Raw genomic sequence first — 13,584 nt, forward strand, 5'->3', positions numbered from 1 at the left:
TCCTCCTGGTTGGACAGCCGTGGGGGGAGCGCACACAGTGCTCCCGAGTTTGAAAGTGAGACCGGATCCCGCCGACTCGTGGAGTCTCCCCTAAGGATGTGGTAGAAACAGTGGAAGCCTCTCGAGTCTTCTTGGAGACGGGGCCGTCTGTCAGCCTGTGTGGGCTGACGTGGCCCCTCCAGGGAGCGGGCCCCGCAAAGGGCCGCCCGCCAGGTCCTTCCGCAGAGTGGGTCTTCATTCCCAGGGCGAAGGCCACGCTCTCCCACGGAGTCGGGCCAGCTTCCGTGATCGAGTGTAAGCTACTCCACGCTTACACGATTTCCTCTTGAAACCAAGTCTGTCAGGCCCAGGCCTCGATTCCCACCTGGACCACCTTCTTCTGTCCGACCCCCGGCCCCACTCTGGTCCTCTTGTCTTTGCAGGCCTCTGGGGTCGGAGAACCTGCTTCTCAGGGGAGCCACGCTGAAGAACACCGAGAAGGTCTTTGGTGAGTGTCTCAGTGAGTCGTCACCAGCAGCTTCTAAAGCTCAGGGCAGTTAATCTCGAGCAGGCGCAGCCCATCTACTGCCATGGCGCGTCCGTCTGCACTGTGCGGCGGGCTCTGTGGCAGTGGACAGCAGCCTGAGGACCCCTGTCCCGGCGCGTCGCCCCCGCCCGCGAAGCCGTGGTGTCTGACTGTCGCTTGTGTGTTGAGCATCTGTGGTTTCTGGGTCGGAAGCATAAGTTCCTGTCGGAAGGAGAACGCACACGCCGCCATTCTGTGGGTTTCTGCGAACGGCTGCGCTTCTCTGGCGGCATCTCCCCGCCCCGAGCGGTGCTCTTGTTTTTTAAGGGAGGCGACTTGAAAATGTGCTCGTGTGCCCAGTTTCAGAAAACCCAACATGGTACCGTCTGACCTCCAGGAGAAAGCAGAGATCGATCTCTGCAGGAACGGAAAGTGCTTCTTTAGTCGGAGGATCCCCGGCGGCTTGTCTGCCTGAGAAGCGCGTGGGGTGGCGTGCGCGGTCAGTTCTGCTGCTGCTGTCACGACTGCTCTGACACGGACTCTCCTGCCTTACAGGTGTTGCCATTTACACGGGCATGGAAACCAAGATGGCCCTGAACTACCAGTCAAAATCCCAGAAACGATCCGCTGTAGAGAAGTGAGTCTCGGGGCGCAGGGCCCCACAGCCCGAAACCATCATGCGCCCCCGAGACACGACAGCTTTTCCCTCTGGCCTCATTAGGAATTCCGTCCTGGTCTCTAGGGCGCTGGTGGCGCAGGGTATTTAGGTAGACAGTCTTGATCTGCGGGGGCACAAGTGACCCCACACCTTCAGTCCACATCTGCAGGCCCCCCGTGTGGACGCTGAAGTCCTGGCCACTCCTCTCGCCAGTGCACGAAAATGTCAGAATTGGGTCACTTTCAGCTTTTCCCTAGGAAGGTGTGAGCAGAGCAAACAGTCCCTTTTCCTTTAATGGTGAAATCCTGACAATAAGTCAGGTATAAAGTTACAGTCGTGAGACAACACGGCCCAGAATTTTGTCTTCTTTGCCTTTTGTTCACATGAGTCCCTGCCTCGAAGTGGTTATGACTATTTAATACGGAGCTGTGTGGGGCCTGGATCTCTGCGAGACTGTGAGGGGGTCTCTGCCTGCCCCCGGCAAGGTGGTCTCAACGGGACCCTGGGTCTCTCTGTCCCTGGGCGGCTGTCCCGATGTGAAAACGGAGATTTGGCTCTCAGTAAGCAAGAACGCTTTGTTTCCGGCGTCTGCCCCGATGAGCAGCTTCCAGAAACGGACGCCGGGAGACGAGCCTTCTTCACTAAGACACTGGGCAGGGCTTCAGGGCATCTCCCTGCCCCCTTCCCCGGTGGTGATCTCTCAGTGTGTCACTCCCTGGTTGACACTTTGTGGCAGAGGACTTGACATCCCGATGTCCTGATCTTAGACCCCCAGACCACGCAGTCCACCGCATGGCCGCGAGCACCGCTCTCCTGTTTTCACAACTTTCCTGTGGCCCCTGGAGTCACACGCCTGTGGCCACAGGAGGGGCTCCGACGACGGGGGCTTCTGTTCTCATGCTGACCGTGCCGGCGGGTGGGGGCTCCTCTCCCTCACGGTGCTCCACGTCTTCGTGGCCCCACCATCCTGACGCGTGAGAAAGGCTCCTCAGCCCGCGGTCACCGGGTGTCATGGCTGTCTTGTGTTTCAGATCCATGAACGTGTTCCTCATCGTCTACCTCTGCATTCTGATCAGCAAAGCGCTGATCAACACCGTCCTCAAGTACGTGTGGCAGAGCGAGCCGTTCCGAGACGAGCCGTGGTATAACCAGAAAACCGAGTCGGAAAGACAGAGGAACCTGGTACGGAGCGCGCCCCCTTGGCCGTGATCAGACGCCCCGTGGGCTGCTGTCGCGAGAACGCGGCAGGCGAGCGCCTGGTCTTGACGGACGTCTCCGTCATGGAGACCTAGAAGGCGTACCCGTCGCCTCCCTGCCGCTGGCACAGGGCCCCCGTCTCACTTGGGTGTTTGAGGGTAGGGTCCGGACGGGGTCGGCTGCCACGGCATGAGCCCCCAGCGCAGGATCCCGTCCTCAGAGCGTGGCTGCGTTCATGAACGGCCGGTGCAGCCCAGGCGGGACTCGGGGCCGCCGGCCAGATGGGCGCGGGGCTCACGCGGTGCTCTCAGCTCCTCAGGGCGCTCACCGACTTCCTGGCCTTCATGGTCCTCTTCAACTACATCATCCCCGTGTCCATGTACGTCACGGTGGAGATGCAGAAGTTCCTGGGCTCCTACTTCATCACCTGGGACGAGGAGATGTTTGACGAGGACACGGGGGAAGGGCCTCTGGTCAACACGTCGGATTTAAATGAAGAATTAGGACAGGTCAGTACCCGCAGCACTCCCCCATGCCCCGATTGGTGGGCGATCACGTCCCTCTACGTTCCATTCCCAAGCACCCGGACCCTGTGTGATCTCGGCACAGTCTCAGGTGGTGCTGGGGAAAGGCTTCCCCTGTAAGCCATTCCCAGAGACGCATCCCACGACTCCCAGACCACGGCGTGACGTTGGCCTTTCACACTTTATGTGACAGTTGACGGGGTTTGCTGTGTATGATTTATGCACAGCTAGCTGCGTTCGCCGGTTGCTGGAAGCTCCCCCGTGGCCGGGGTGAGCGGTGCTTCTTCTGGGCGCTAATGCTGGAAGTTTGGGGAGTCCCAACCTGCCGGCGCTGCACTCCGCTCTTACACCTGCTTTCCTTCCCTGAGCTCAGAGTGAGCCGTTTTCCTCGATTTTAAGATGAGTCCAGGGAGACCTCATGGCTTGGTGTGTTGCAGGCTTCAGACTCCAACCCCACAGCCCTGCTGTTTGCTAATGGTGGTGGCCGAGCTCTTGTCACTGGAATGTCTTGATCTGGGCGGGGGCCGCGGCTCCGTACACCCGTCCTGCCAGAGCACCGTGCAGAATTTGGCATCGGGGCCACGGTGTCTGCCGCGGTATGTGCCGCAGCCACCACGGGGGTGGGAGGGCCGTCCAGGGCTGCCTGGGTGAGGGGCAGAGCCGTGCACGCCTGTCCATGAGACCCGGACCACAGCTCCTTCATCCTCGGGACACAGCTCTGGAAAGGCCCATCCCCTGGCTTGACCTTTCTTTCCCTTTATGTTGCAGGAAAAATCATTTGGTAAACGTTAGTTCACTCATTTTTAAAAATGAAAAAACAAAGTAAGAAATTTGGGGGAGTAGTTTTGCAAACAGGCCGTTTTAAAGATTTTATCTGAGAGAATGCGCGCACGGCGCGTAGAGGGACAGGGAGAGAATCTCCCGCAGACGCCTTGCTGAGCACAGAGCCCGACATGGGGCCCGACCTCGACCTTGAGGTCACGATCTGAGGTGATACCGAGAATCAGATGCTTAACCGACGGCACCACCCAGGCACCCTTCAACAGGGCGGGGTCAGGCTGTGGCCTCCAAGCTCTGCCCCCACGAGGCCCCTGAGGCCTTCTAGGAATGGACGCAGAGACTCAGCTGGGGACCCACTGCCTTCACCCACTGCGTCCTGGGTACTTGTTCCCGAGAGGTGACGTCCTTACGGATGAGCCCGGGTTTCCAGGTGACTGTTCTGCAGCGGTCATGGGTGGGTCTGGTCCCAGACAGGTGCTCGGAAGCCCCGACTCGGCCACCTGGCAGCAGAACAGCTTTAGGTCTGCACGTGTCACGTCGTGTCTGTGCACGGTCCCTGCCGTGTGTTCCACGGCGTTCCCGGAGGAAAGCCCCTTCTGTAAGGAGAAGCGTGGGGCGGTGCTCGGCACAGGAATCTATCCGACAGTTACCGTGGGAGGGTTGTGGACAGGGTTTCAGAGGACGGGGCCTCCAGGGGTGCCCGGGGGATTCAGTCAGTGAAGCCTCTGCCTTCGGCTCAGGTCAGGATCTCAGGATCCCGGGATCGCGCCCCACGTCGGGCTCCCTGCTCAGCGGGGAGCCTGCTTCTGGATCTGCCCCTCGCTCGCTCTCCCTCAAAGAAAGAAATAAAATTTTTTTTTTTTAAAGTAGAAGACGGCCTCCGAGACATCCATTGTCGTCGCCGCTCTGGGGAAGGGGCCGGTGACGTAGGCCGCACCACCACCCCACTGGGGCCTGTCACACGCGGGCCGTCTTCCTGCTTCTCGCTGTCCGGAGCACAGGGAGGGCCGGCGGCGTCCGGGCAGCAGGTGTCGGTCGTGCCCTCACAGCTGGCTTGCGGAACCGGCACAAAGGAGGGGGGAGGGGCAAGACGGAAGAGAACGGTTTGCAGAGGCCACGTGAGGAAGCAGACGTGAAGCGCTTGGCCCCGTGTTACTGTGTCTTCTGCATGCTGCCTCCCGCGCGTTCGGGGCAGCAGGCAGGTCTCAGCCGGCGGGGACATCCGTGCCGTCACCCGGAATTCTGTTGTTCCTGATGAGCGCGTCATCGGGATGGGTCTGAGTGGAGGGTCAACGCCGGGTACGGTTTTCCGTCGGAAATCTGTTCTGCCCTTTTGCTGGGGTTCTGGCTTCTGTGTTCTCAGTGGTACGTGGGCTGTGACCTCCCAGACCTTGCCGAGTAAGTGTGCGTCCGTCTTCCCTACATCCTTGATTTTTTCGCTGGAGAAGCTTTAAGACCCCGTCCCAAGTCTGTCTCTCCGAGGGGGAGCAGGGAGACCCCGTCTTCTGGGGAACGGGAAGGCCTCGCGTGCCCGTCCTGCGCAGCTGGGTCGGGGCTGCTGCGCCCGGTAGAGGCTGGAGGAGGCTGGCGAGCCGGCCACGCACGGTCCCCCTGGCGGTGTGGGCGGCCGTCGGAGAGGCCCCTTCCTGCAAGGAACGTGACGTCAGGAAGCAAGGCCCTGCCGGGGCCTGAGTCTGCGGTGGCCCCTTCCTCCCCGAGAAGGTCGCAGCCCCACCAGCTCACGCAGCGGCGCCGTGTGTCCGCAGGTCGAGTACATCTTCACAGACAAAACCGGCACGCTCACGGAGAACAACATGGAGTTCAAGGAGTGCTGCATCGAGGGCCACGTGTACGTGCCACACGCCGTCTGCAATGGGCAGGTGCTCCCCGGGGCTGCCGGCATCGACATGATCGACTCCTCGCCGGGCCCCGGCGCCAGGGTAGGTGGCCACGCCCCCTGCACCTGTGTTCCTGGGCGTTCCCTGCTGCACCGCCCCGGTTCCCGAGCACAAGGCCGACCGGCGCCGCCCCATGTCCCTGGGTCCCTCGTGGCTTCCATTGGGAGTGTGGGACGTCACCCTGTCCTGCCACGAGTCCACAGTCACAGTCCTGCCACAGTCACGGCTGTGCGAGAAGCCACTGTGACAGGGAAGGCAGGGCACGTGGTGGGCGAAGAGCCAAGTGTGCACACCACATGTCTATGCTCACGCGTGTTCACAGAGGCTCGAGCACGTGTACAGGTGGAGGCACACGCGTGCTCACATGTGTGCACACAGACGTGCCCCACTCATAGATTTCATAGTGACGCGTGCACTCTTCCTGCCCATGGGTACACATGCTGCACGCGTGCACACGCACACACGCACACATGCAGGGACACATGCCCGTGCATGGCACACAGCCAAGTGCTGTGGTTCCAGACGTCTGTGTCTCGGGGAGGTTCTGTGACCCCTCCCCATGTCCACGTGGTCAGTGAGGAGACCATCCTGGAATCTTTGTGGCCGCAGAACCCTGTCAGGGTCCCCTGGAAACAGGACAGCTTGCCTTAGCGGGCGGTGCAGTGGCAGCCCTGGCGACCGAGGGCACCGTACCCCCGGCCTGCCTCAGTTTCCACATGGAAACCGCTCTCCACGGCAGAGTGTCTCAGAGGGAGCCCCATGGTCTGTGGCCCACCTGGGTCTCGGCCACACCGCAGGGCCCCTGGGAAGGCGGTCAAGGGTCCCCAGGGCATCCTGGCTCCCGGATGCTGAGTTCACCTCCCCTGACCTTGACCCGGTGCCCTCACCTCCCTTACTCAGAAGTGCTGGGGGACGGCGAGAAGCCACACTTTCCCTCCTCCCGGAGGCCCCAGAGGTGAGACTCGCTCCTGGCTCCTGACCCCAGCAGTGGCATGTGTCGCCCCGTCTTCGGCGCAGGGTCTGTGCGCGCGAAGCCGACGGGGCGTAGATCTGTGGGTCGTGCTGTGCTTTCACAGGAGCGAGAGGAGCTGTTCTTCCGGGCGCTGTGCCTGTGCCACACCATCCAGGTGAAGGATGACGATGATGTGGACGGACCTCGGAAGTCGCCGGACGGAGGGAAGTCCTGTGTGTACATCTCGTCTTCTCCCGACGAGGTGGCCCTCGTGGAGGGCGTCCAGAGGTACGTCTCTGGGCAGGTCTGGCAGGTGGGGGCTCGTCCCATAGTGTCTGGAGGCTGCAGTGCCGGGAGGCTTGCTGCAGGGGGGTGGGCCGGCGGAGCTCCCGTGCCGGTGGACAGCGTCCCTCTGCACGCAGCCCACTGCCCACGTGACCAGCCGCCGTTTCCGCTGCCAGACTCTGTCACTGCTGCGCTACTTCCCCTAATTCCGTCTGGGTGTGCCCTGTTCGGTGCTCAGCTGTCCTCCCCGCGGTGACGTCCGGCTGGCTGCGTTTCCGTGACGGCGGTCGGTATTCTGGCCTGACCGGTGTTTCGCAGCCTTGTCACAGCCCCAGCGTGTCTCTGGTGTCCGCGGAGCTTGTTTCGGGGCCGGCTCGCGTTCCCAGGACGGCCGCTCCGGGTTCTCGTTGGGACGCGTGGCTCACGTGTGTTCGCAATAAACCCCTGGCCGTGGGTTCTCTTCCTCACATCCCAAACGATGGCTCCCCCGACTCCTGACGAAGGTGCGAGCAGCATTCCCCGCGCTCTGCGGCAGGCCTTCCCGGTCCGTCCCAACGAGCGCGCCGAACACTCCGTGTCAGAAGTCAGACGGACCGTTCTGCCAGCCACGGCGCGCTCCCCCCGGGCGCTGCCGGCTCGTGCCGGGCCGAGCGACACGCTTCCCCACGGTGGCCCCTTGCATTGCCACGGCCTCGTCCCAGTCCTGAGCTCCTGGCGTCCAGAAGCCGCCCCTGCTGTGTCTGCACCGCGGCCCCTGGCGTGCGGGCGGCACTCGGGTGTGCTGGTGGAGCACGGGCTGTCACGTGGTCCCCGCTCCACGGACGCCTGCTGGCCGACTGCGGGCTCTGGATCGCGGTCCCTCTTTGGGAAAACGAGAGGTCGTCCCGCAGGCCGACAGTCTCTCAGGATCCTTGTAAGTGTGACACGGCCGCGGGGCTGAACAGCCCCACTGCTCAGGCAGCCGGATGCGGCCCCTGTGGACGGGCCAGTCCCCACACCCGCCCTTGTCCTGGAGCACGCGCTGGTGCTTACCAGTCCGAGGGCAGAGTGCGTCGCAGTTGTGGTGGCTCTCGGAGCGCGTCTCGAGCAGTAAATAGATGACTCGTTGCCTCTGTCTGCAGCCCAGTCACAGCCTCTGTCTTACCAGAAGAGCTTCTTTCTGTCGCGGAAGCTTTCCCCGACTTGAATAACGTGTGGGGGAGAAGCGTCCGAGCTGGGAATTAGCTCTGACCGCCTCCTGCTTGCAGGCTGGGCTTCACGTACCTGCGGCTGAAGGACGGCTACATGGAGATCTTGAACAGGGAGAACGGCGTGGAGAGGTGAGCCCGGCCTGCGGTCTTGGCGGGGCCCACGTTCCCGGTCCTGCCCCACGCTGGCCTCCCCTTCCTCTCACGGCGGCCCTGGACCGTCGCCCACCGGCCGGTCGGTCAGAGTGTGTGCCGGGAGCCGTCCCAGATGAGGCTTCCCGGGAGTCCCCGTGGCACGTGGGGTCTGACCCGAGGGGCTGCACGACGCCGGGTTCCCCTGTCGCGGGTCGCCCCACACAGGGTCCGAGCCAGGGCGCGTGGGATGCTTGTGGTTCCCGTTCTGTCTCCACTCACCACACGCGTTCAGTGTTTGTGACCGGGTCCGTCGGGGCTGGTCCCACACACGGAGGGCGTATCACGAGCTCAACGCGGAGCTCCGCCTCCTCAACAAATAAACCTGCAATAACGGGTCCAGCAGAAACGGGGCAGAGGACGTAAGGCTTGGCGGTTCTGGCCTCAGAGACCCTTGGATTTTAACGTTTCCTTAAGAAGCATGAACTCCTGCACTGGCAGGGGTGGTGAGCCCCTGACCAGACCAGCTTCCGGTCCTTGGTGGGCACAGTGGGCGGCCATGGGAGCCGCGCAACCGTCCGCAGAGGGCAGAGGCCCGCCCACCGTGGGGCTCCTGGATCCCGGCTGGGGTCTGTGGGCTGCGGGGAGTTTCTGGCAGCGTCTGTCCAGGGGGGCTGAACTGCTTTCAGTGTTTCAGATGTCAGCAGGAATCATGGTCTGCTGATAATGACTGCACAAGCCGACCGCGCATTGGTTTTGTTTTTTTTAAATGGTTTTTACAAACTCCAAGGACCCCGGTGTAGCTCAGATACGGCCTGTGTGTTTAGAATTCAGGGGCGTGAGCGTGTACTTTGTGTGCTGGACAGACATCCAGGGCACCTTGGGCTGGGGGTGAGCCCGCAGGAGCCTGGCCTCAGCCTCCCCTCCATGCAGCCGCCAGGAGCCCAGCGTCTGCCCCGTGGATCCCGAGGGTGCGGGCGAGCGGGCGGACAGGCCAGAGGACGCCCCAGGTGCTGTGCCGCGGGAAGTGCCAAGCTAACCCAGATTCCGGTGCTGCGAGAGCCGGAGAAGGAGTAAAAGCGATTTCTGGTCTCTTCTTCAGGTTTGAACTGCTGGAAATTTTGAGTTTTGACTCAGTAAGAAGGAGAATGAGCGTGATTGTGAAATCCATCACAGGTAGGAATGTGTTTTTCCTTCAAGTTTTCGAATTACACGCTGTGGCGGTTTTATTCTCGTGCTTACCTGTGTAGGAGCTCGAGGACCCAACCGTTTGTTCTCTCTCAAAACACCGAGGTGAGCAGGGCACGGGGCCCCTCGGCTTCGCAGGCACAGGTGCGGTCCTGGGGCTCCTGGGCTTTGTACCTGGCACGGGTGCAGCCCCCATGGGCCCCGCGTGGCTGGCAGGACATGCAGGGGCTCCTGTCCCTCCCTGCGGCCGCCACACACAGCAGCCTGACACCGCCCCCCACAGCCTTCCGGGCTCCCGCCACCGCGTCCGTCCTGAAGACCCTGCCAGGCCATGAGGCACCTGCTGTGCCCGACAGACGCTTCTCCAGAGCTGAGCACCGACCCCCTGAGCTGCCTTCCCTGACCCCTACTCGGGCCAACCCCAGTTGCCTGTTTCCACACGGAGGTCCTCTTGGGACGTTTCCAGGGAGGGGCAGCGCACCAGGCACCTTGTGGGACGCCTTCTTGCTGCCGCGGTCAGGTGAGCTGTCCTGGCCGGGGCCAGGAGCCCCCGAGGACAGAAGCCAGCCGTGTCTCGCGGGCTCCCCGCCGCGTGGCTCTGCTCAGTTGAAGGCACCCGCAGTTGCGGAATGGCCTCTTAGCCGACACTGCGGGATCTCGGTCCTTCTTACGTCTTAAAGCCGGGCGCCACCAGGCTGTCCGTGTCTTTGGAAAGTCGCCTGGTAAGCGGCAGATGCAGCCCACTGCCCTGAGCGCGCATGGACTCTGAGCTGGCCGATGGAGCGGGAGGCACGTTGGGGAATTCTGGGTCAGCCGGTGTCGCTCCTTGTGCACAGGAAGCACGGGCGGCCGATACCCTCCAGCAGGGCCCTGGTGACGCGGTCCTGGGGGCACGCGCCATGGCTTGCCTTACTCCTCAGGCTGCAGAGGACGGTGTGAGGTGGCCGGGGTGTGTCGTTGGGCAGAACCCTGTGATCACTTCCTGGGGCGCTGGGTGAGCCTGGGCAAGGCACGTGGCGGCTCTGGGCACGGTCCCTGCGTGGTCCCCACACCCCTGAGCCTGGCGGCGGCGTGGTATCCTGGCGCAGCCCAGCCAGGGAGACTTGTGCCAAGCACCTGAGGATGTAACATGGTGTCCGAGCTGCCTGGAATGCCAGGAGACAGTCCTCCGCTCGGGCCGTCCAGTCGTGGGACAGTCCCATAACGCTGAAGGACACGGTCTGGTGTGCAGGCGCGGTCGAAGCCGTGCGGTGGCCTGGGAGGAGGGCGTTGGGTGGGAACCGGATGTCACTGGTCCTTTGCCCTGTGGGTTCCCTGTGAAGACGGATGCGGATGTGCCGTCTGGCCGCTGAGTCGCGTCTGGGAGACGGTTCCCAGTCGCAGGCCCGACTGCGCCGCAGGGAGTGAGGCAGCGTTACTCAGCAAGCCCTGCCCCCTCCGTGGGGGGCTGGGGGCCCTCAGAGTGGGACCCCCGCAGAGCTCCAGGAGGAGTCATGTCACGGCAGTGAGGCCGGGCCCGGGCCCCCCTTCCACGGGGAGACGTCCGCCCGTTCCTGGGGGTCCCCGCAGATCCGCAGGCTTCCCAGGACAGACCATGTGGCAACTGAACCAGCCACGGCACCAGTTATTTTCAGGAGAAGTTTGAATAATGGGTTAAGCAAGTTCTTCTTTGCGTAGTAACGGATCCCTGGGGGTGAGGCTCATGGCTCTGGTTTTCCAGCCTGATGGATATGAGAGACCACGAGCCCCTGTGGCCAGTGAGAGCGTGGCTGCCCGAGGGCTGTGAGCGGCCTTAGCCATGGCTTGCTGCACGGCAGGGACACCCGTGTGGGCACGCCTCTGCGTGGTAGCTCCGTGCTGGCTTCCAGAACTCTGGTTCTTTGCAGAATAAAGTGGTTTTCACTCCGGACGTTTTTACATCAGAGGCTGTTGTAACCGAGTCCCGGGGCCAGACGTGCCCCAGCTGGACCACGTGTGCCAGGGAGTGATAGGTTGACACAGTGACCTGAGCCATTACCATAAATCCTCACGGTTGTTTATGAATATAGCGTCGGAGAGCGCATGGTGATGCCTGGACTCGCCCTTCTGGCTGGAACCGTGTCTGAGGAAGTTAGGTCTGGTGTCCGGAACGGGTCCTGCCCAGGCTGGTCGTTGGCCCAGAATCTGGCCACAAGCCCGCACGATTGGCGGGCGTGTCCTGGGGGTGGGGCTGTGCCCCGCAGGACCCCATCCCGATCTGTGTGCTGGTGGCCCGGACGTCGTGACACTGTCCTTTCCGGCCGTGGGTTGACCTCAGCCGTGGTCTAGTCTCAGGACATCTGTGGGCATCCCTTTGCTGTCTGGGGCATTTCTCTCTAGGCTCCACGAGCACGTCCCTGCTGGGGTCAGCGGGGCCCCAGGTACCATGGCCACATTCAGGCGCCCTTGTCCAGGTCCCGTGCTCTCCAGGAGCCACGTGCAAATGCAGCTGGCCAGTGGAGGGCCACGTGGACGCTCGTGGCTGGCAGAGAAGGCGCCCCGCCTGCAGGCTTGTCGACCAGAGCCAGCCTCGTCCGTCTTGTTCTCTCCTCTTGGTCTCGCCGGCTTCCCCTGCTGACCTGGACGAGAACATTGGTTTATCTCACAGGGCAGCGTGGGTCTGCGGTGCAGGCTGGTGTGAAGCCGTGGGGACGTCTCCTGGACTGTGGGGGACGCCTCACAGCACGCGTTCGTGGGTCTTGCTGGGGTGAAGGATGACGAGCCCTCGGTGGCAGTGTCTCGTGGGGCCCCGTCCCATGACCTTGCCCGGGGGCCAGAGGGCAGTGGGGCCCGTTTTCCTCCTGGTCTTCCTCCTGGTCCTCAACGGCCCACGCGATCTGGGGCTGTGGGAAAAACGACTTCACTTTCTCCCGACTGCGCGCGGTAACGGGTCTCAGGAACGTCTCTGATGCTCTCAACGCGGACGTTCCTGTTTCTGCTGCTTCGTCAAAGCGTAACGTGCAGAATGATCTAGTTCTCCCTACGTGTAACACAACGTCTTGTTTCCTTCCTTTCTTAGGAGAAATCTATCTCTTCTGCAAGGGAGCTGATTCGTCCATATTTCCCCGGGTGATAGAAGGCAAAGTCGACCAGATCCGGGCCAGAGTGGAGCGCAACGCGGTGGTGAGATGGGGCTGGGGGCGGCCCACGTGCCTCACGCCGGGAGGGCGGCTGGCAGCAGCGTCCTGCTCTGAGGGCCGCCTGTGCCGTACGCGGAGTGGAGCCCACGGGAAGCCCTGGGGTTGGGGGCGCTGGCGGGGCGTGTGTGTTAAGCGCGTCCGCGGCCGTTGTGTCAGGTCCTGTGGGGTTTCTGGTGAAGCGCTCCGTCATCGTGAAGCCACGTCCTGGCGTCTCCCCCGCGTGGCTCCCGCACGTCTCTGCCCCAAGCAGCCCCATGGGGTTGGCCCACTTGCCCGAGCTCCGGCCCCGCCGGCAGGTGCGCTGTCAGTGCCTCTGGCCCTGGCCACCCACCCCCCACCAGACCCTATGCCACAGACCGTGGCGGCCCTGCACAGCCTCGTCCCCATGCTGCAAACCACAGAATTTCACGTGCCCATAGTTACAAACCCAGCAGGGTCTGGTCAAGGTGTTCAGCTGTGCTCTCGCCAACGGGGCGGACCCGAGTAAGCTCGTGCTCACGGAAGTGTGGGAGAAGCGCCCCCAGACTCAGTTCCGGGAGGCTGGAGTGCCACGGCCCTAGGGCAGCCGCTGTGTGCTCGTTCCTGGCGGTGTGGCCCGCGTGGCGGATGTGCCAGCAGCTCTGGCTGCGGTCCCCATGCCCCTGACCCCTCCTGGCCCAGGGAGGCTCTGCGCTGAGGCCCTGAGCCCACAGGGACGGGAAGGAGATGCTGCTTGGAGGTGACTGAGCTCTGGTGTGGGGGGTCACAGTCAGTCAGCCTGCTGCCCAGAGGCCAGGGTCCCGTTTGCGCAACAGGACGGAGGGCTTCTGCGAAGCACCTGGACACACATGCTCACCGCCGTCTCAGGGCCCTGAGTGTCAGTACCCGCTTGCCCGGTCGTCCCCAAGGGGGCAGCCCATCTACGAGTCAGTCCAGCACCAGATCTACAACGACGACACGCGGTTGGATGCCGGCCGAGCAGGTCACCACACCTGCCAGGCCTGGGCCCGTCTACCCTCCGCGTGGACGCTCGCCACACCCAGTCGCTGCCCGGACCCCAGGACCTCAGCCCAGGACGCTGAGAGGTTGCTCCCGCCGCTCTGGGGTCTCTGTCCACGCCCTTCTCCGGGGGACCGGGGCA

General features: G+C 63.0%; 1 protein-coding gene across 8 annotated transcripts in view; it reads left to right on the forward strand.

The window, feature by feature from the left end:
• ATP11A (ATPase phospholipid transporting 11A) overlaps nt 1-13,584 on the forward strand; it is a 105,644-nt gene that overhangs the window by 60,961 nt on the left and 31,099 nt on the right. For all 8 annotated transcript variants that reach the window (XM_059377892.1, XM_059377897.1, XM_059377895.1 and 5 more), the window contains 9 exons: nt 423-487; nt 1,061-1,142; nt 2,195-2,345; nt 2,672-2,869; nt 5,431-5,604; nt 6,639-6,802; nt 8,047-8,118; nt 9,221-9,294; nt 12,344-12,447. In XM_059377892.1, the coding sequence (XP_059233875.1) occupies nt 423-487; nt 1,061-1,142; nt 2,195-2,345; nt 2,672-2,869; nt 5,431-5,604; nt 6,639-6,802; nt 8,047-8,118; nt 9,221-9,294; nt 12,344-12,447 (1,084 nt within the window). The remainder of the gene's footprint in view (nt 1-422; nt 488-1,060; nt 1,143-2,194; nt 2,346-2,671; nt 2,870-5,430; nt 5,605-6,638; nt 6,803-8,046; nt 8,119-9,220; nt 9,295-12,343; nt 12,448-13,584) is intronic.

The sequence above is a fragment of the Mustela nigripes genome, chromosome 15, assembly GCF_022355385.1.
Source record: "Mustela nigripes isolate SB6536 chromosome 15, MUSNIG.SB6536, whole genome shotgun sequence".
Classification (NCBI taxonomy): domain Eukaryota; kingdom Metazoa; phylum Chordata; class Mammalia; order Carnivora; family Mustelidae; genus Mustela; species Mustela nigripes.